The sequence below is a fragment of the Dermacentor variabilis genome, chromosome 1 (assembly GCF_050947875.1).
Source record: "Dermacentor variabilis isolate Ectoservices chromosome 1, ASM5094787v1, whole genome shotgun sequence".
In the NCBI taxonomy this organism is placed as follows: domain Eukaryota; kingdom Metazoa; phylum Arthropoda; class Arachnida; order Ixodida; family Ixodidae; genus Dermacentor; species Dermacentor variabilis.
Window position 1 is genome coordinate 35,744,485 of NC_134568.1, and position 21,476 is coordinate 35,765,960.

The following is a 21,476-nucleotide window of genomic DNA, read 5'->3' on the forward strand; positions in this document are numbered from 1 at the left end:
CGGGTCCGCCGTCCCTACCTGCCCTAAGTAGATGTATTCCCTTACCACTTCCAGTGCCTCGCTACCTATTGTAAATTGCTGTTCTCTTCCGAGGCTGTTAAACATTACTTTAGTTTTCTGCAGATTAATTTTTAGACCCACTCTTCTGCTTTGTCTCTCCAGGTCAGTAAGCATACATTGCAATTGGTCCCCTGAGTTACTAAATAAGACAATGTCATCAGCGAATCGCAAGTTACTAAGGTATTCTCCATTAACTTTTATCCCCAATTCTTCCCAATCCAGGTCTCTGGATACCTCCTGTAAACACGCTGTGAATAGCATTGGAGAGATCGTATCTCCCTGCCTGACGCCTTTCTTTATTGGGATTTTGTTGCTTTCTTTATGGAGGACTACGGTGGCTGTGGAGCCGCTATAGATATATTTCAGTATTTTCACATACGGCTCGTCTACACCCTGATTCCGTAATGCCTCCATGACTGCTGAGGTTTCGACGGAATCAAACGTTTTCTCGTAATCAACGAAAGCTATATGTAAGGGTTGGTTATATTCCGCACATTTCTCTATCACCTGATTGATAGTGTGAATATGGTCTATTGTTGAGTAGCCTTTACAGAATCCTGCCTGGTCCTTTGGTTGACAGAAGTCTAAGGAGTTCGTGATTCTATTTGCGATTACCTTAGTAAATACTTTGTAGGCAACTGACAGTAAGCTGATCGGTCTATAATTTTTCAAGTCTTTGGCGTCCCCTTTCTTATGGATTAGGATTATGTTAGCGTTCTTCCAAGATTCCGGTACGCTCGAGGTCATGAGGCATTGCGTATGGACGACCGCACGCCAAGTTTCATCCTAGACGCCAGCGCTCGTTTCTCCCCTGGCGGAACGATTTCATCTCCAACGGGTGTAGGTTTCCGCCGCCGCTTCCCTTAGCGGTCGTGCCCGCGTTCAGTTCGCGCTGCGCGCGAAACGTCTCTTGTTTGCGACGGCGCCTCTTCGGATGACCGGAAATTATTATTGCGTTGTTTACTGTCACGACAGCAATGTAAACACGAAAGGGTTGATGCCACCAGTGAAATTCTGCCGATCCACAAGAAAATGGTACGAAAAAAGCAGACGACAGACATAGATTACTGCGGTGCGCCGAATGAAGTAAACAACTGGCAAACGCAGCGAGCGCGTTCATTAATCACTCCTGAGTGTATGACGGTTTTTATATGTAACCCACATGAATTTAATAATTACTCGGTACATAATTCTTTTATTCATATAAAAACTTTGAGTTGTTCGACGAGCGCTTGTCTTGTATTCTTTCTCGTGTTTCGTTTGTGTGTGCGCTGCCAAAAAATGGAAACCACTTCTGTTGTATGCGCTAGCAGTGGCCGAAGTTCACGCGTGCCGAGAAATTGAATACATGCACGATGCATTGAACATGACCGGAGTTCATTCCCGCTTCACCACTGCATCGCTCGATCGACTTACTGGACGATACACGCCCACGTCTTGGTCGCGACGGCATTGCTGAAGCAGGAATGATTACTAATACTTTCAACTTCCGTCTCTTGGGCACTGTTAAAAAATGGCCAAGCTGTCTACATTGCTGCCTCTATTCCATATTGTAGGGGACGTACTAGTTAAAGTTGTGTGCGCATGTCGTACTTGTGCTATGCAGCGATATATCTTTTGATTTCCGCACAGTGTCGATGGAAGTCCGTTGTCGCCATCAGAGACAACACGGATTTGTAACAAACATTGTGAGACACTGCAAAAATGAGTTTAGCTCGTATGTGCCGCATCGTATGTGCTGACGATTTTTGCAGCGGCACATACGATGTCGTTTACAATTACCTGCTCAGCGTCACTTACACGGTTAAACAGACGCTGCCCTTTTGCAGCCATAAAAATAATCGTCAATCGTATCGATCTTCTTAAAGGCAAATAGAAGCGTGTACAGTCTGTTTCACACTTAGGGGAAAACTCGGAACGTATTGCATCGCGATGCGGCAAGAAATGGAGTCGTGCGGTGGCAGCAGCTCGAGCAGGCGCAGACGCTCGAGGGGCGGAGTCGTGATGTGCGTCGTCTGCTACGGCGGCGCGCGCTGGCCGCATTGTCGGGAAGCGTGCTACTGTCAGGGGCAGTGCACCGATTTCATCGGTACTGCGGGAGCTGAGCTTATATTCTTTACTAAACGTTGTGCGAAGCCAAACTCCGAGGCAATGAAGGCATTGGCGATAATGGAGTTCCACAAACTTCTTTTGACAGCATGCTTCGTTTGTTCTTTCGAAAGGCCGGGGTACTGAGCGCGTGCACGTATATTTCTTCACTGTGTGTGCTACCGTAATAAGCAGTGACAAGACGCACCAAGATGTGCGCGGAACGTGCTCAGTCTTTGTTTGACTCGAAAGCAAAACAAAGCACTCAACAATGATAACTATGGGGTCGAACACGATGAAACAAACGGATACGATTAAAGAAATGTTTTAGGTTAAGACAATGAGCCGGAAGTGATTTTTCTCGACAATCATTCACTACACCAGGCAGACCCTGCCCGCCGGCGGTGAATCGGACACGTCATGCTCGGAACTTCAGTTAGTATCTCGTCATGTCCCCAGCGGCAGCGATGACAGCGCTCATCCTGGAAGGCAGTGAAGTGTAGAATGACTTGATCAGGGATGTGTTCATTCGCAGCACGTCTCAGTCGCTGACAATGGTGGATCGAAGCCTATCCTCGGGGGCGACTGATAGAGGGGATGTTGCGCCAGTGATACTTTCAACGAGCCCCAGACATTTTAAATGATGTTGGCGCGCGGGGATTGCGGCGGCCACTCCAAGAGAGTGACTGCGCGCTCTTCCGGCAGTTCTTGCACAACAGGAGCAGTGTGGATCGGCGACCTATCGCGTTAGAATATACAGTCGCCTTCCAGAAACGGGCCGTCAAGAATGTATGGAATCAGTACGTCGTCTATGACTACCCTGCACCTTTCAGCGATGAACTTACCTTCGAGGCGTATCAGTGGGCGTCGCACAACGGTTAGTAAAGAATACCGGCTCATTTCACGCAGTAACCATGAGATCGGCGCCCTGCAACTGACAGTAGAACGCTTCCCGACAATGCGGCCAGCGCGCGCCGCCGTAGCAGACGACGCCGTTCAAGATCCCGCCCCTCGAGCAGCTGCGCGAGCTGCTGCCGCCGCCTGACTCAAGCGCTCGCCGCATCGCGATGCAATGCGCTCCGAGTTTCCCTAAATGTGAAACAGACTGTAAATCGCCCTTCAAATGAAATCTCCACGCGCACACACGTAGGCACACACCGCGCGCGGCACGAAACGTGCCCAAACACGCGCAGTGCAGGAGGCAATCAAGGCGGTGCGAACGAGAGATGGGAGAGGGGTAACACCCGCTATTAGATAGAACAACTTTACTGAAGAATAAAACGCTCAATGGTTGGAGCCCCTAGACAAGGGCCCCACTGGCTTCCGCACGCTGTTTCGCTTGTCGGATGATGGCCCTTTGGACCTCTTCCTGTGAGCTGGACAGCGCCGCCTCCCATTGTGTATGATCCGTAATTTTTGTGTTTGTCTTTTGTGTATATGCCGTGCATGCCCATGAGATGTGGTCTAAGGTTGGCGTGGCTCCACACCATGGGCATGTGTCCGCATATCTTTCAGGGTGGATTTTATGGAGAATGTGCAGGTTGTTATATGTATACGTTTGCAGCTTTCTCCATATAACCTGTTCTTCCTTACTGAGGTTTTTATCTGGGGGTGGTAGTTTCATTCTATTTCCTCTGTGGTAGTTTAAAATCGCAGAGTAGTTCTGGTCAATCGGGATCAGGTCTTCAGAGGTGTCCTGTGAGCACCCGTGGTGTGTAGCATGCGCACGAGCTACTCTGTCAGCCTCTTCGTTTCCCTTGATTCCCTCATGACTGGGTACCCATATAAGGTGAAATCTGGCTCGGGGTTTTATATCTCGTAGAATCCTATAGGCTGCGGTGCATACTCGTCCCCTGAGGTAGCTTCGGCATGCCGCTTGAGAGTCTGATAGGATGGTTATTTGTTGTTGGATTGGTTCCGTCGCTTTGATAGCAAGGGCTATTGCGATTTCTTCTGCTTCCACGATAGTGGTGTTGCGAGTTGAGGCGCTAATGATTTCTCTGCCCAAATAGTCAGTGACAGCAGCTACCGTTCTTTTCTGCCTGCCTGGGTATCTTGCCGCGTCCACGAAGCGGGAGTTTGGTTTGTCGCCGTGCGTTTTCTCAATGTATGCAGCTCTGGCTTCTCTTCTGCCTGCATGTAGAGTTGGGTCCATATTTCTGGGTATTGGCGCCACTTTGATGCTGTTTCTGACTAATGTGGGGATGGGTTTAGCTTGGTTGTGTTTTTCTAGGAACTCGTGATACCCGAGTCTGCCAAGGAGTTTCCTACCCGCGGTCGTTTGTGCAAGTCTGTTTCTTTGAGTTATCAGTTGAGCTTCTGCCAGTTCTTCGAATGTATTATGAATTCCAAGAGACATGAGCTTTTCGGTTGAGGCGCATTGCGGAATTTGTAGGGCGATCTTGTATGCTTTCCGTAAGCACGAATTGATCGCATCCCTCTCTGTTTTCGTTAGCTCGTAATACGGCAAGCTGTAAATGAAGCGGCTAACCACCAGACTTCTGATTAGGTGAAGGGTGTCTGATTCCTTCATCCCCGTCCTTTTAGTGGCTACCCGCTTTATCATTCTTGAGACTTGTTGTGTTGCCGTCTTGATGAGGTTAAGCCCGTGTTGGCAGTGTTGATTTCTCAAGTCGGCGCTTACATTCCGTCGTCTCTGGTGTTGCGAGGCTGAGGGACCACTAAGTGCTGACTGCAACAACGGTGCACTAAGTGCACCATAGTTACAATCGACGCTACTGAATAACTTCCACGGCAAAAAGAAAAAGATCCCGTCGTGCGATAAAGATGCCGGTTTATCTCACCCGCATTTATTATGATTATGATACGGTGCACGTGGAACAAACATCCCGTTATCGTCACCAATATATAGAGCGAGTGTGACTACGGACGCAAACGAGAAGTTGCAAGCAGCGCGCCGTCAAGTACAGAGACAGAAAGCACATTGAAAGCTTGAATTGGGAAAAATGATGAGCGCCTTGAGCGTTGGTGCACGTCTCCTAGATTGCAAGTCATGTAACCTTGCGTGACTTCCGTCCTTGACGACCCAAAGCCCGCCGCCCTCTTGATAAGTCGTTCAGGTAAACCGCAGGCCTTGTCAAGACAGCTGGCTATCTACTTCCGGGACGGTGGGCGAGCGGGAATTTTTCTAAAGACAACCGCCGAGAGAGGAACCAGGAAAAGTCCGGTCGCCCCAAGAGTAGCCCGCAACAACAATAACTAACAATTTCTTGAAGCCATTGTCAGGACCCGTGTTGCCGGTTAGACAACGACATTTCAGAGGGCAGTAGCACTGGTTGTGACGTTGCGACGCTGCAGTTAGCCATGGTCGGGCTATATAAAGTTCCTTATTTTTCACTGCCATTCTCTTCGAAAAAGAAGACACAAAAACATTTTCACGAGAAGCATGACGCCATCGACACATTCATTTGCTTATTCAAAAGAAAGTGTAATACCGTCGGGCCATTGCAATAAAAGAACTATGGAATAAACTTATGCTTTATAACTAGCCCTAAATAACTACATATGATCACATGGTGCCCTATAACGGCGTTTTAGAAATGCGTTCCCAATTACTTAAAAATAGGGAAGATGCGATAACGAAACAATTTTTTCAGGATTGTTTTTACCGCAAAGTAGTACATGTTAAAATCACTCAAAATCATAATTAGACAAGTAATTATGCACATTATATTAACTTTTTATCCGAAAGAGCCAGACGATTGGTCCTAACGCAAGATTTGAAGCCAGTTGTCAGAGAATGTTGATAAACGTTTCCCGATATCCAAAAATGTTGGCGCTGCCTAATTTCTACAGCGTTCTGAAATTCGGGGAAACTTCACCCAGAAAACCGAAACTGCCGAAGAGCGCGAATGTCACGCGTTTAGTAGACAGCCATCAGTGACGTCACTGTCTGTGCCTCACCATTGCCCGAGCATGAAGCCGGTATCCTTATCGAGCCGCAATCTCGCTCGCTTCATGCTTCAGACAGGGCTAATTGAAGATCGATGAGAGAGGCGTTGGTCCTGCAGTTGACATTAATAAGATAATGACGGTGATTACTGCAGAGTTTAGGTAAGTATAGTCTATGTCCAATTATAAGTATCGGTTTACTGCTAGTCAGCACTGTTCCGTAAGCGGCTTTTACCGCGCTTGTAACTGAAAACACTGCCAGCGAATTTTCGACCTTCAGTAACTCGGAAAAGTATGGACCACCTTATGAACCCGCAAATATATATATATATATACATATATTATCCAGACGTTCACATAACGCGCTGCACACACTCTCTCGTAGTGCACTCATGGTGTTCTTGTTTTTGTTGTTTTTGCGTTGTGTTGTGCGAACCAAACGGGTAAATAATACGTAGACTCCTGCTGCTAATGCATGACCACGTGGAACCGCTGGCTCGATTTTTAGTCAGAGCTAACCCGGCATCCTTGACGACTCTTAAAAGGGAACGCCGCACGATGCTAGAAACTAAAAATAATAATAAAAAATGAAGCAACGCAGGTTCTTCACTCCTCATTACTAGTGGACCCCTAAGGATTCCTTTGCAGTTTTCGCTCCTGTGCACGAGGTCGTAGAGTCGATTCTCGGCCGCAGGTGCAGCACATTGCAATGGTGAACGTTAAAGAATCTCGAGTCTTCCAGGACGGCGTCTCTCGCAGACCGTATATCATTAATTCTTTCAAGCAGTCTAATCAGTCAGTTACGAATCTACGTGCTCTACACTGCTGGTTTCAGCCGAACTCGTTCAGTTAAGTTACAGCGTATCTCTTTAGTCGAGCTGTGACACAACTTAGTGACACAAAAATGCGATCGGTCATAAGGCGTTTTATTCTGCTGTTTAAAGCTCCACGGTGTGCGCAAACTAGATCGTTATGGGGCCCTTTTGCGCAAACTTTTCTCGCAACCAATTTTCTCCCGCCTTTCTTTCTTCTTTTCTTCTTTTTTTTCTAACCTTCTGATGTCTCTGTGTGCGTATGGATGGCGAAAGGAAGTGAAGAAGTCTCGTCGGCAGCGCTAGCGGCTGAACGGGCGATGATAAGGCCACCGCGGAGGAAGGTGGACGCTGCTTGTTCCCCGTCTCCCCCTGGATCCTTCGGCCACCTCGGGCCCCGTCCCAGGAGAGCCAGGGGTGACGGGGCTAGAAAACCAGGTCAGCGACGACAAAGGAGAAAAAAGCAGAAGGGCAGCGTAAGTCGTGCGTTTGTGCGTGTCATTTCTCCCAGGACGTTTGAAGTGAAGCTTTACTTGTGGCGTCCGAAGATCTTGCATGCTGTTCTCGGAAGTGGTTGACCCGTCGTGACTGCAAAGTTGGTTGGAGCAGGGCCCTCCATTCCATTCCCACTCCATTCTGTAGGGTGGAAACCTCCCTAATTTCACTCATTTGCTAGCTTGTCGGAATGGTGAGAGTTGGACAATTCACACTCAGTGGGATCGGTGAGCTGAGCCATTCCATTCCTCTAATTGGAGCAAATGAAGCGCTTTCTCTATAATTGTTTGCTAATTGCGCTTGCGTGCCTCGTAACTAAAGGCGTATTTTTGAAGCCTTAACAACGTTTCATATATATTTAAGCACAATCTTTCTTACTCTAAAAGCATGTGTTGTGGCCTGTTATCTCTGCAGCGGGTTGTTGCCTGCAATGTACCTAATCTATTCTATAAAGGAAAAAAAAGAGATTTTTCGCATTTATGATGTCTACAGAAATCTTTCTACTTATATGCTGCCAAAATGATAATGAGCCCTTAATATAAGCATTGCGCGAACGTTCATGTGGTAGAGCGCATGCCAGGTCAATATAACAATCACACTTAACGGGACCTTATTTCAAACACATAAACATGTGCACGATGTGAACTCAAGACAACTACACGAGTAATACGACTGGACAGACCAATACATAAATTATTATTAGATAGATTTGATTCTCTCGCTTGACAAATAACGTCAACAAACACATTTTAGCTTCGCGGGATAGAAGTCACGAATGTTTGATGTGACATAAAATATATTCAGTAATTCCTATCAAAATAATCTCTAAGATATGACAATTTGCAGCCGACAGCCTAAATTGTGGTCCTCTCTTCCCAAGAACCTCCGTCCTTAAGTCGAAAAAAATCGAAGAGACAGAGCAAAGACTCACTCTATAGGCTGCAGGATATAGGTATGTGTTGTTCTGGCGCAAAATTGTTTTAGTATGTATGTATAGGCTTTGCCTGGAGAATGGATAAGTTGCTGTATGTTCATCTCGCTTCAAATTGCTTTGCGTGATTTTTTGACCCTGCAAAAAACCCGAAGACTTCAGTGACCCCTTCGGTAGAGTCTTTTATCAATGGCGCGTGAACGCTCACGAAGGATATGTGCCTCAGTATTGATTCTCTTTCCAGTAAGCAATGCTAACGAATCACAAAAAAAAGCTCCTCTAATAATTTACAACATTTATAAGGAATGGAAACATCGTCACATCACGCAGAGCTCATAAATATATGCAGGGTGTGCCAATTAACTACCATGCTCACAGATTTAAAGAAAGAGAAATTGCGTTACTCGAAGAAAACCTAGTCCGTATTGTTTCCAGTAAAGTGAAGTAGCTGCCAGCAATTTTTTATTTCTGAGATTTAATTCCGTAATTGTAATTAATTATCTAACTCGAGACTTACTATCCCAATTATCAAAGTGTCAAAGAGGCATTTGTAGGTAAATGCCCTCCTGAACTTAAGCGGCTAACCCACCCTCCCCACCGCCCACGCCACCACTCCTCACACACATTCTCAAAGCGCCGCCAAATCAATCTGGAGACTTGACAGCAATCAGTGGTCAAGATTTTGCAGGTTTTTTCACTCTTTTTGGATGGCGGCAGTTATCGGCATCTCCTGGGCTGTGAAGGCCAGTTTTCTCATTGATTCGGTGCCCGCACGATTAACTTGAGATGCGTTCAGTTGACAACGTCTTTTTTAACGGTCACGCACATCGCTGTTGCTTCGTTAGTTCAACCTTCTGTGTTTAGACTGATCCACGGACCAGGAAAGGGATTCAGTTCCTAGTCAGCTGGTTGCGGACGGAGTTGCGGACGGAGAAAACGCCAGCTGCGTTTAACTTTTCCTTTTGCTTCATTAATTCTTCGAGTTACGGCTCGCCGCGACGCTGGCGGATCCTCGGACCCATATGCCCGCGATATGTGTTAGATCAGGTGGAAAATAAAATAATGCAAAACAGCGTCCATCATCAAACCCTGCAATAACCGTTAAACCAATAAGCAATATGACTGTCGCCCGTTACCTCGTATGGTTTTTCCCTAATTGCACGGCACTTTTCGTGCAAAACTGGCAACTGGAAACAAGAGTCGCAAGGAGTTGAGAAATTAAGCGATCTACTAAAGGAGAGAGACGAGGCAACAGCCAAACAGAAAGTAAAAGCGAAAATTAACAAATTTAACCGTTATTTGTGAAAATATTTATGGATCAACATCGTTTTATTTAAGAAGGAAGTAGAGAAAACGCTGCCGGAAGAGGAGAATGATTACGTGTGTTTTGAATGGCGCTTCTACAGTTCTCAGTCAGACCTTCTGGTGTAGCCACTCCTCTGCTTTGCTAAACTGGGTGTTTTTCTAACCTTCCGCGGTGGGCGCAGTATACGTCTAGAACTGCAGTGTCCTGCGCTCTACGCGGTTGTACAGGACTGGGGACCATGAATCGTTACGCAACTTCCCAACTAACAATACAAGTCGGTTTTGGCACTGAACTTTGTAGAGCAGTAAACAAGGGATCCAAAAGAAGTGTGATTGTTCCGTAAATATACAATTATCTGTAATTCTTCCAGAGCTAATTCAATATAACGCTGCTAGAAATCTTTATTTTGCGCTTTAGCTTGTTCACTTGTTCTTGGCAGTGTTCTTCCTGCGCATCTTTTTTGCACGAGTCCATTTGATGCGGTTCCTTGTTTGTCAAGAAAAAGAGAGGTGTATCTCATAGGCGTACCTGCAAGATACGCCTTATTTCATTTCTCGTTTCCTTGTTTACGCGTCTTTATGGCGAATGGTGGGCATTATTCACAATTGTACTAGTAAAGGTACTCTCCCCTCCTCTACTGCGCATAGAAAATTGACCTTGGGCCCCCCCCCCCCCCCCCCCCGCCCCGAAGAAAGAAAAATACTGGGTACGTGCCTTTCCGCAAACATATATCAGTCATGGAAGTGTGGAGGTAGACCAAACGCATCGACTATCATCAGAAATTGTGAAAACCTGAGATAAACCGGCAGCTTCCAGAAACAGCGGCGGAGGGCTCCATCTTTGAGTCCTAGCCTACGCATGGATGTTGTAGCATTTGTGGCTTCAAACCCTCATGCTAGCGTGCGGGACGTGGCCGCTCAGGTACCAATCTCCAAGTCATCAATTTGGAGGATTCTAAATGACTCGGCCTTTCACCCGTACCACCTTAACTTGCACCAATGCTATTAAGATAGGGATGTCCGGATTTCTCCAATTGGTTCCTCACAAAAGCCGATGAGTCGCCGGACTTTTTGAGCACCATCGGGTGCACAGATGAAGCCAAGTTTTGCAGAAACGACCAGATAAATTCGCATAATGCAGACTGTTGGAGTGACTCCAATCCACACTGGGTAAAGCACACTCGGCACCAGTACCAGTGGTCGTTCAATGTGTGGTGCGGAATTTACGCCGGTGCTATAGTTGGTCTCATCTTCTTCGATCACATACTGACTGGACAGCGTTATGTGGAAGAAGTCCTGGAAGGAGCGGTGGATGAGTTTTTCAGCGAAATCCCGCTGTCACGTCTTCCACTTCTGTGGCATCAGCAAGATGGGGCCCCAGCACACAGCAGCAATATAGCACGGACTTGGCTGGATGCGACGTTTCATGCGCAGTAGATTGGAAGGCTCGGGCCTGTAAATTGGCACGCTAGGTTACCTGACCTTTCTCCACTCGATTTCATTCTTTGGGGTTATGTGAAAGATCATGTATACATGACCGAGACAGACGTCAGATGAGCTCAAGGCAAGGATAACAGATGTCTGCCTTAGAATGCCAGCGTCCGTCATCAAGACAGCCACAGAAGATGTGATAAAGCTGATTCAGTGCTGCGTAGCTGCAGAAGGCGACCTATTCGAACACGTCCTATATACAGCAGCAGCTGGTGCACAATGGCGCTTACGAATTCGTAGATAATAAGGGTACGCTGAAATCTGATGATTTTAAACGCGCAAGCATTTCTATTCTTACCCAACGGAAATACCGTCCCTCCGTCCATCCCGTAAGATGATCGGGTTCAAGCATAGCGCCCGCATCAGCGAGCGAATTCACCTGCGTGCTGCCTCTTGCTTCAACGCCGATGAAGCGGCGAGAACACAGCGCCCTCACGGAGCTCTCAGCACATGCCGCACTCTGCCGATTTCGCAGATCGCTTTCAAGAGACAGGCCGCACCGCCGCGCCAGACGTAGTCACCGCCGGAGCAAGGTTGATCACGGTTCATAATGGTTCAGTGTACCTAATGAATGTTGCATGTATTTCCTTCATTTGCTACATCTCCTTCATGATTTCATCCCACGTCCACACGCGCTGCGCGCTATCTGTAGCAACAGTGAACATTGCTTCCACTCGCCTCCTCTACGTCATCTCGTGCAGGTCTCACTTAATCGTTCGGTGTTGCAACCACGCTTTTCCGTTTCGCTATTCTTTCGCAGAGTCGTTCTCGCAATTATACGAAACACACCAGCATGCTAACATGAAACACCACGTCAGTGCTACGGATTGCTTAGGCATCATTCAGATAAATCCCAGAGAAGATTCTGCTGGGATCTGTTTTTCTTTTCTTTCTTTTTTTTCGCTTTTTTTGTGTGTGTGCAGACGTCCCGTTGCTAAGTCGGCTCATTTAGAAGTGGTAGTTACTTTCTTGAATGATCGGTATTGCCTTTCCTCTACACGTGAGTCGCTTCACGGTCTGTTCATTTCGTTTTTATTTTTGCCACGAACCTGTTTTTTGCAGCACGTATACACTCTCATGAAAAATAAAACTATCACTTTAATTTGGCTTTGGTCCGAGGTAAGTTTCTGGCACGAAATATCGCTGTTCGCGCACTCTATCGATGCGGTGCGAGCAGAGCCGGGGTTTTGAAACATTATATGGCTATTCCATTGCTTTTCACATTTCGTGCGTGGTCAGAGCGGCGCTTCGGCAGCGTTATCAAGGGGCTTTTGTCATCAGTGTGATCACGCGGCCTTGAGGGACGGATAATAAGTGTGACGTAGAAATGAAAGGAAGGAATAGCTGCGAAGCCGGGAAACCTGCTATTGGCGCTCCTTCCGTACCATCATCCGTACCACCTGTCTCTTCGGGTTTGCGACAAGCAAAGCAGTTGCTTTCCATCAGCTTATTTGAGGGCGATGCTTTGTGATGCAGCTGGGAGCGCAGTCACGTGGTATTTTTCACTTTTCGCGAAGTTTCATTATTTGTCGGGAAAAAAAATTACGCAGTTAGTACGTCGCTGAAAACGCCGCACTTAGATGTCAGTTGGGGGTGCCTACAAATGCCTCATTGACAGTTTGATAATTACGACAGTACTTCTCGAGTTAGATAATTAACTGTAATTACCTGATTAAATCTCAGTAACAAAAAAAATCACTGGCGGTTACTCCACTGTACAGTAAACAATATGCGGTATAGGCTTTCTTCGAGTAACGCAATTGCTCTTTATTTAAGTCTTAGTGCATGAAAGTTGGGGAACACTGTATAATTCACTCAGTAACCGAAATGAGGCCAAGACGGATTCACTCAAAATCAGAATCAACAGCACTCATGCGCAGCATAAGAAAAAAAAAGGGAGAGATGCTGTAGTTTCTCCGGAAAGGCGAAGCAGTATTAGGGATAGCGAAGTATCAAACAATTTCACGAAGGAAGATTCTAACACCGAGAGACGTCAGATTCTTGGTGGTACGAGAGGACTCAGACAGTGAAATTGAACTGGCCTCCTACTATGAGGTCTCGCATAATACAAGCTCATATAAGGCCGTCACTTGAGTGAACAATTCTTCGAGGTCACACGAAGTTTCTTCAAGTACAACTGTTATCACAGTTTATATATATATATATATATATATATATATATATATATATATATATATATATATATATATATATATATGCCGCCCATCCCCCCGGAAAAATGAAAACTTTCCGCCTATGATTGGACCCATCGTCCCTTCCCGCTCAATCAGTTTGGCAGTGGAGCGAGGACATGCAGCGTGTGAGAGGAGCGGCCACTAAACGCTCTGTCTAATGTTGTAATAGGCGTCATCTTTCGAGCCTTAACTATTTCAACTGCTTAGCGGGAATGCAACGGCTTACACCACTTGAGCGTTTGCGCTGCGGTGAGCACGGTCGGGACAGACACTTGTCAGCATCACTACAATGTTCCTCGAGCAGCAATGCTAGCAAAAAAAAAAAAAGTCGCAGTTTCGCCAGATGGGCGAAGCATCGATTGCGATAGCAAATTAGTACACGGCTATATCATAGAGGAAGACATTCAACATGAGCGGACACTCCCATAGACCCCAGCGGCCGAATTTACTGTAGCGCACCAAGCGGATGGCATTAACACGTGAACCACACTTCCGGTGTCGGGCGCGCGCGTTTTGAACGCTATAGTTGCTACGCTTTATGACGGCTGCGCTATCGGCGTGGCATTTGTTTTTGCTTCTACCGCTCAACCGCACGCTGCATTGGTGAGGAATCGTTTTCTCTTCTTTTTTTTTTTTTTAGGGAAATAGATATGTCTGCGAGCGATCTTTACATGCCTTCTATCGAACCTGTGCAACGTGCAATTTCATATAGTGCAAGACGTCTTCTGCAATGAGGAAGTGTTTATTTTGCTTTATATAAATGCTTGTTCCGGGCTTTTGGTGTGTTCATCCAATCTTATGGCACCAGGTAAGCAGCTGTAGTTCCCGCACGAAGCTCCACTGGACGGCATCAGCTGAAAAAAAAAGTAAATTACAAGTATGTGTCATTTTGGTATTTATACCTCTAGGAACACTGCGTGTAGAGGGGTAAACGTGCGACAATGGTGAATAGGTGACATTACAAAAGCAATTCGCTTTTACATACATGGCATCAAAAATACCCGACTCATTCCAAAAGATACCATACATAAAATATGACAAAAACATTCGATTCCCAAACACTCCTCCATTCCTGGGCTTTATTTCCTGCTCTTTAAATTTACAAATACATAGACGATTGCCCGTTTTCGACACAGCTTGGCCAGCCGACGTGATGTTACGCCACATATACAGGGGACGTATTCTGAAACGATCCACTTCGGTGATACTATCGCTTCGGTGTTATTATTGCCGTCAGGCGTGCGCTGAGGCTGGTTGAGCAAAATCGGATGACTCAGTCCTCAATCAGCCATTAAACTCATCCGATTTTGTTATAACAGCCAATCATCGCGCCGATGGCGAAGGCGTGACCAAGGCGATAGTATCCGAGAGGTGAATCTCCGCATGGTTGCCATTGGCTGTTTTAATACAGACGCTCTCTCGACGCTAGCGCCAAGGCCCCCCTTACGGCCCTGGTTGGCGGGCGATACTTTAGAAAAATGGCGGCGCACACGATTCTTTACGTTGTCATGACAACAGGAACGGGAGCCGCTGTGACGACTTTGAGGTGGTCCCGTAGCGCTCGTCACCCGTTTCGTGACAGAGCGTTGGTAGCGAAGACTCCGAGTTAGGCGTCGGTGAGAATAACGAAAGGGACTTTATACACTATATACAGATCATTATACAGGACAAGATCGGATCGGCACGGGGGCCGAGTGCTCACAGCAAACGCGACTGTTCCCGCACGGCGACGTCCGGCGAGACTGCAACGCGTGACACATCTCATTCCACTCGAGAGCGGCACTCGGCTCCCGGTGGGTCGGTGCATCCGGTTGTCCCGGCGGCGGCGTCAGGGTTTATAAAGCCCCGAGAAACGATTGTCACTCAAACGGCCCAATACAAAGCCAGCACTCGACGGTCGTCCGAGAGGTCCAACCAGCGACCGCGCTGGCCACCCGGTTCAAAGTTGCCGCGCGCGGTGACCTCCAGGCAAAAGGAATTACGGCGCCAGGCTGTCTAGCACTTTGTTGCACGTTTGGACATGTCGCTCGCCGATGCTTCTCCTCAGGACATCGCTGCCTGACGGCTCAGCATGTTGACTTGTCAAGGGAGAGTTAGGGCGCTGTGCCTTTCGGCGCAGCCCCGGGTTTGTCCAAAGGGCGTTCGCAGGATAAATTCTGCATCTTGTAGATTCGGAATCCGGGCTGGTTGTACGGGCACAACACCGCGCGGAACCTCCTCACCCTCGTCTTTTCTTATTAGCCAATGCTGCGACCCGGTCGACGGAGCGGAAAGGGAAACTAAACATTATTTTGCCCGGGTCGTTCTTATTATGCCTACCCGCTCCGCTCCCTCTCTCTCCCTCCCCCATGCCGCGTGCACTGTTCAATTTTGCTTTCTTTTTGCCTGTACGCGGCGCGTCTTTTTTTTTCAAGCGAAGCTTGTATTGGGCTCACAAGTTTCAGTGGTGGTTTCACGAAAGGCGGTTTGATGAATTGACAGCTGCGCCGACGCCGCCGCGTGCATCATTAGCAAGGATTCCAGCTGCATAGGCGCGCGCTCACGCCACGGACAGATATATATAAACTGGTAGCGAAGCTTCCATACAAGCCCACATGTCAAGAAAGGGGAGCTCGTTGTAACCGTCGCAATCTACATATCGTGGGGACAACTAACAGCAAGCAAAAAATAAAAAAGGGACGTCGCAACCGGAAATGGCAGTGACGTCAAAATGATGGCAGCCGCTGATGTCTTCAGCTGTAACGGGTGCATTATTAACGAAATGTTCATCGCCGAAGCTCGGGACTTGACACAGCGTGCAGGATGCGTAAGGCACAGAGCACGCGAGTGATGCTATGCCGACGCTGCTGCAGGTTTCACCGAGTTCACAATACTGACACTTGAGCTGACTGAACCTTTAGGACTCCCGCAATATAATTTTTAAAATATAAAAACTAATTTTAAGTTAAAGCTTATTGCGTGTTATTGGCATCTTTAGCACATTGCTTAACGTGACCGTTAAGCGTAGTCTGGGCTGTATTGAATCGCCGCGACGAAACGCGCGGTGACGACCGCGCGGCAACTCCTGCATCGTTTGTGCGCGCCGTCTTCCTCCGCCGCGCGCGACGCGACGTCGAGTGAGCGCGGCGCGTGCGGACGCGTTCCAACGCCTACGTCTGGTTGGGGCTTAAGACTATAAACGCGCCTCTATAGAGCCGCCCGAGCCCAGGATATCCAAATGCAACGAGAACATCCCGAGCTGAGAGAGCGGGAGGCCGAAGCAATCCGGCACCGTTACCTGTGGATTACTTAACCGTGACGAAGGTCATGTGCACGCAGGACAAGTTTCCGGTAAAGGAAGGGTTCGTAATTTTTTACGGTGGAGCTGTTCGAGCCCGGCTAGCTTTCTCTTGACGTCCGCAGCTTCACCGAACTGGGGAATGGAGAGCTGAGAGAGTTAAAGCAGAGTATAAAAATATAAGATCGCTCAGCATAGCGACGCGGCGAGGGTGAGTGGAGCCTAGCGAGGGAGAAGGAGCAGCGCGGCACAGGTGATGTCACGTCATTGCCCTCCGATAAAAACCCGTGCGCTCGCTTTGGCGGTCCTCTTCCTCGCAGTGGAAAAAAAATTATGCGTGGCTCTGCTATCGCAAATACCAGAGACCAGCGGAGCTGGGAGAAGCCCAGCAAAAGTTAGATTAAGTACGCGGTTTGGCACTACTTACTGGCCTTCTCCCAGCTCCGCTGCTTTCTGCTGTTTGCATTAGCAGAGCCACGCGTTTTTGTTTCTTTTTTATCGCGCTTCGGCTACGCCGCGCATTGGCATTGTTTGTGAACTGGTGCGTAGTTCGCCGTGGGTTCTTTATGTGTTTGCGCGCATGCAGTCTTGTGCGTCCAAGTATGCTTCGATTGTGCTAGCGTGTGCGAGACTATAAAAAAGTATGAATTCCACTTCCACCACAACAGGCATTTGGCCTCGTTTTATTGACTTCATTTCCGAAAACGTTTTCTTATAACGTGGTATGATACACGCTCAGAAAAGAAACAAAAGAGAAAAATACATGGCATGTACATGACTACTAAACAACACAAAAGTTCACAGACAGTGAAATAAAAAATAAAACGCAAGGAATCGCCAATGCCGTTTCATGTACACACATATAAAAAAAACAAGATTTTTATGTAATGCCCTAAAGACCAAAGTGTAGAAGAGCTTCTGATATATGCACTGAGATATTGCCCAAGGCTGGACGATGTGTATGACATAGTTATGACAACTAAACAAAATTATAATTCACTTGCAATGGCAGAAGGCATGACATGCAAAATACCTAAAAAAATTTGAGTGAAAAGCAAAGATTTTTTTTTACAGCCATACCAAAAAAAAAAGGAAATTGCTTATATACCTGTACAAAAGTATATGAAATGCGTGACATGTTCATTACTACAGAGCAAAAGGAAAAAGCAGACATTGCAAAACAAGAATAATATTGTACTAAAAACGGAAAGACATTATTTTGCACTTGGCCACAACTTGAGTAATGGTGGCAAGGTAGAGCAGAAGGTAGCCAGTTTTCGCAGTAGCACACAGAAAACATTCGCAGAAAAGCCTATTCCTCAATGAAATACCAGGTGAAATAAGCCAACAACACGACTTTCACCACGAGTCTTGTTATGGTCTCTCTATATAACGGTATCGTTTCGCAATGTTACTTGTTAACACTTTGTCGCTTTCTACATTCAGTTTGTTGCACTAATCTGTACCGTGCCGTACGATGCATTGGCGTTTTACGTACTATATCGACGTGAAATGTGATGATGACGAGTAAAGCCATAGGATGGAGTAGAGTGCGCCGGTTGATATAATAGCCAAGCAAAAAATTTACGGGCTGCTTTTTAAAACGCGCACAACTGAGTATCAGCTTCTTGACAGTCATACATTCTGTTCCAGGCGGCGGATGCTGCACCTTCGGAACCGAGCGGCGTTGGAGCACGAGGAGCGTTGCCCTCCGTAGTGGCCTGTTTGTTGGTCGTGCTTGTGAGCGCTGCACTGGTGGCCTACATTCGATCAGCCCTTCTACCCTGGCCCCACGAACGCGGCGGCCTGATGTGCCGCAGAAGTGAGTGCCTGGATCACCGGCAGCTTGTTCTGACGAAAGTGAACTGGAGCGTCAATCCATGCAACGATTTCGAATCATTTGTCTGCTCTAAGTGGAAGCCGTCAGCTGACCCCTACGCGTATGGCTCGGCACTGGCCAGTCACGCCATCATAGCGTGGTTCAACGGCTTCCACACTTTGATTACCAGAGGAGTTGACCACTTCAGCGCAGTCAAGAAGGCGCGTGGCATGTTTGAGGTTTGCCTGACTAACAACGCTGCTAATGGATCTTCCTCAGTTTTATTGAGGCAGTTCATGTTGGATCGAAAGATACCGTGGCCGAATGATCCTCTACCTAGCGCTAGTCCATTTGGCGTCCTCTTGGATCTGGCCTACAATTGGAACATTCACATCTGGTTTCGGCTGAGGCCGCTGAGGATGCGAAAGGGAGAACCGCACATCCTGCTCTTCAGGACGGCTGACTTTGTCCCTTTGTGGAATGCGTATAAGGATGAAAACATTCGAGTGGAGGGAGTCCTGCACTACTGGAACAAATTTCAGGACACTTTCGCGATGGACGAGCCCCGTCGTAGTGACGTCGAAATAGAGGCAATAAACTCTGTGGAAAGGAGCGTATTTTCCCAGCTTCAACAGCTATTCGGGACAGAATGGGTTACCCCGGGCGGGTTCTTACTGAAAGATATTTCCAGTGTCACAACCAGCATGCCCTCAGCCGAATGGATGAAAGAACTGAACATGAACGCCCGGGTAGAAAGTGGTTATGGCCCGTCAGACCTCATCATCGCAAGCGACGTAGCGCTCCTGGAAACTATAGACAGGCTTTTCTTGAAGTTTGACCGGCGTTCTCTGTTGCTACATCTGTCGTGGTTCTTCATTCAAACTTTTGCCCCGCTCGAAGACCTGCCGAAGAGTTTGGAAGAGACTTGGCCGTCTGACGTAAGGCGCCGACGGCAGTGCGCCATTCGAATCGAGGACTCCTACGGGTTGCTGGTGAGGTCACTCGTCGTGGTTTCCCGTTTCACGGCAGAGTCCAGAGCCGCAATCGACAGGTATCTTGACCGCGTGACGCAGATAGCCCGTAGCAAGATCTCCGCTCTGTCCTGGTTCGCCGATGACTCGTTCAAGCGCACTGTGTCCTCGAAGCTCCAGAACACCAGGCCTGTCCTCTGGCCACCCGAGGAACTGTTGACGAACGAAGGACTGTCCGCTATATACGCCAATTTCTCGTCCAAAGAGGCATCACTGGTCGAGTACTGGATTGACGCCATGAAATCCACTCGCGCACTGCGGGGCGAACCCAAGTACTATGACGTGCTGGACTTCCCGATCAACTACCTGCAGCCCCTCTTCGCGTACGACTACGTTTTGAATAAGGTACTCATATCAGCTGCAGCCCTCGGCCTACCGGCCTACACTGGGCGGGGAACTCGAGCAATGGTGTACGGTGGACTAGGCTTCTCTTACGCACTGCAGCTGGTGAAGGCTTTCAATCAGGGAGGCTTCAAGGTTGACGCAAATGGACATGTCGGCGCCAACTCGTGGGCGCCAGAGGAGTGGTTCGAAGCACTCGCCAGAAGGTCAACAGAATGCTCCGGATCACCTGCGAACAGAAGTCTCTTCCCTGAAGTTCCAGCCCTGGAGCTGGCGCATGCCGCTTACGAAGCTTCGCGCGGCGACACGCCGCAAGTCGGTCGCATCACTAAGGTGTTTACCGAGGACCAGATCTTTTTTATCACCGCTTGCTTCAGCCTGTGCAACCTTGCACCCACGCTCGACTCGCTCAGGGGCGAGTGCAACAAGGCGGTCGCCAATTTTCCAGAATTCAGCCGGGCCTTCAACTGCGGCGTCCGCGACCCTATGAATCCTCAGACGAGGTGCTCTTTCTTCAAGTAGCCGTGCCTCTTGAGTTGTGTTCTCTTCGTGTATTGCGACTGAAAAACTCCTCCTCCTCTCCTCTCGTGTAAGAGTTACGTGCAAAGTTTCCATTTGAAGGCTCTGCTTAGGACCCCATGTGATTTGTCGAGACTGTCTCATGTGGCGTAGTTATAGCTGTACCTAATTTATGAGTTCTTAGGGAAGGTTTACAATAAACTATATTGAGCGGGAAAAGGCTAGGTTTAAAATGACTGCATAGTTTTGTTTGTCATATTATTACTTGGCCAAGCACGTGACGCAGTTGACTGCTCTATAACAAAAGGAGGATCCTTCCTGCGTGTCCTGGCTTACCTATATGTACAAAACGAAAATTTTCTTTCTTTGCTATATAACATGGCGAGGTGAACAACTATGCGCAACAAAGAATACCTCAAGTATACTCTCTACTGTCGTTCCAGTTCAGTGTCTGTATGTTAAAACAAGTTCGACACAGCCGCATATTATGCTCACATTTGTCTTGGCCTTAAAGCTACACTAAAGGAAAATATTAAGCCGAACTATGTTGAAAGATTATGCTTCTGAAATAAAGAATTCGTCATTCGCAGCGAGAACAGAGCTTTTGTAAGCGAGAAAAATAACGAAAATAGGAAATCAGGGTGGCGCTACCAGTCGTGGAGCGTGGTACCTCTCTTGTGCGACACGTGGCCCAACGAAACGCGAGAGGTGGTCGGTTCGAGCAACGCCGCTGATGCGAGCTGAGACGGAGGTGGCCGATTCGCAGGGAGTGGCAGAGGTGATGACGTGGAAATACGTCAGTTTCGTCGCGGGCGATTGGAATTAAGGAGCGGCAGCATGACGTTCGGTGGCACTTTTCTACGCAACAAAGTCGTATGATGGCGCCCGTCAGTCGTGAACCGGCAACCGTTTGGCGAAGCAAAGGTGTTCGAGGTTGGCAGCTGTCGCCAACAGCAGCCGAAACGCAATTCCTTTTTTTTTTTTCGATGTGGGTTCAAGTTCCAGCGCCACGGCGAAAACGCAGCCGTTGCACTGCCACATTCGGTTCTGCGGCCGCATGCGTCGCATGGACGCGTTAATCCACCTTTGAAACACGGCGCAATCGTTTTATCTCAACCACACACATTGCTAGCATGCGGCTCGCAACGACATATATATCGTTTACGCCGGTGTGTCCAATGCCATGGCGCACTTTATTT

General features: G+C 47.8%; 1 protein-coding gene across 1 annotated transcript in view; it reads left to right on the forward strand.

Annotated features, from left to right (window-relative positions):
• The window catches only part of LOC142571904 (endothelin-converting enzyme 1-like), a 29,291-nt gene extending 9,011 nt beyond the window's left edge, over positions 1 to 20,280 (forward strand). The window contains exon 3 of the mRNA XM_075680636.1: positions 18,220 to 20,280. Coding sequence (XP_075536751.1) covers positions 18,220 to 20,280 — 2,061 coding nt within the window. The remainder of the gene's footprint in view (positions 1 to 18,219) is intronic.
• Positions 20,281 to 21,476: the final 1,196 nt, after the last annotated feature.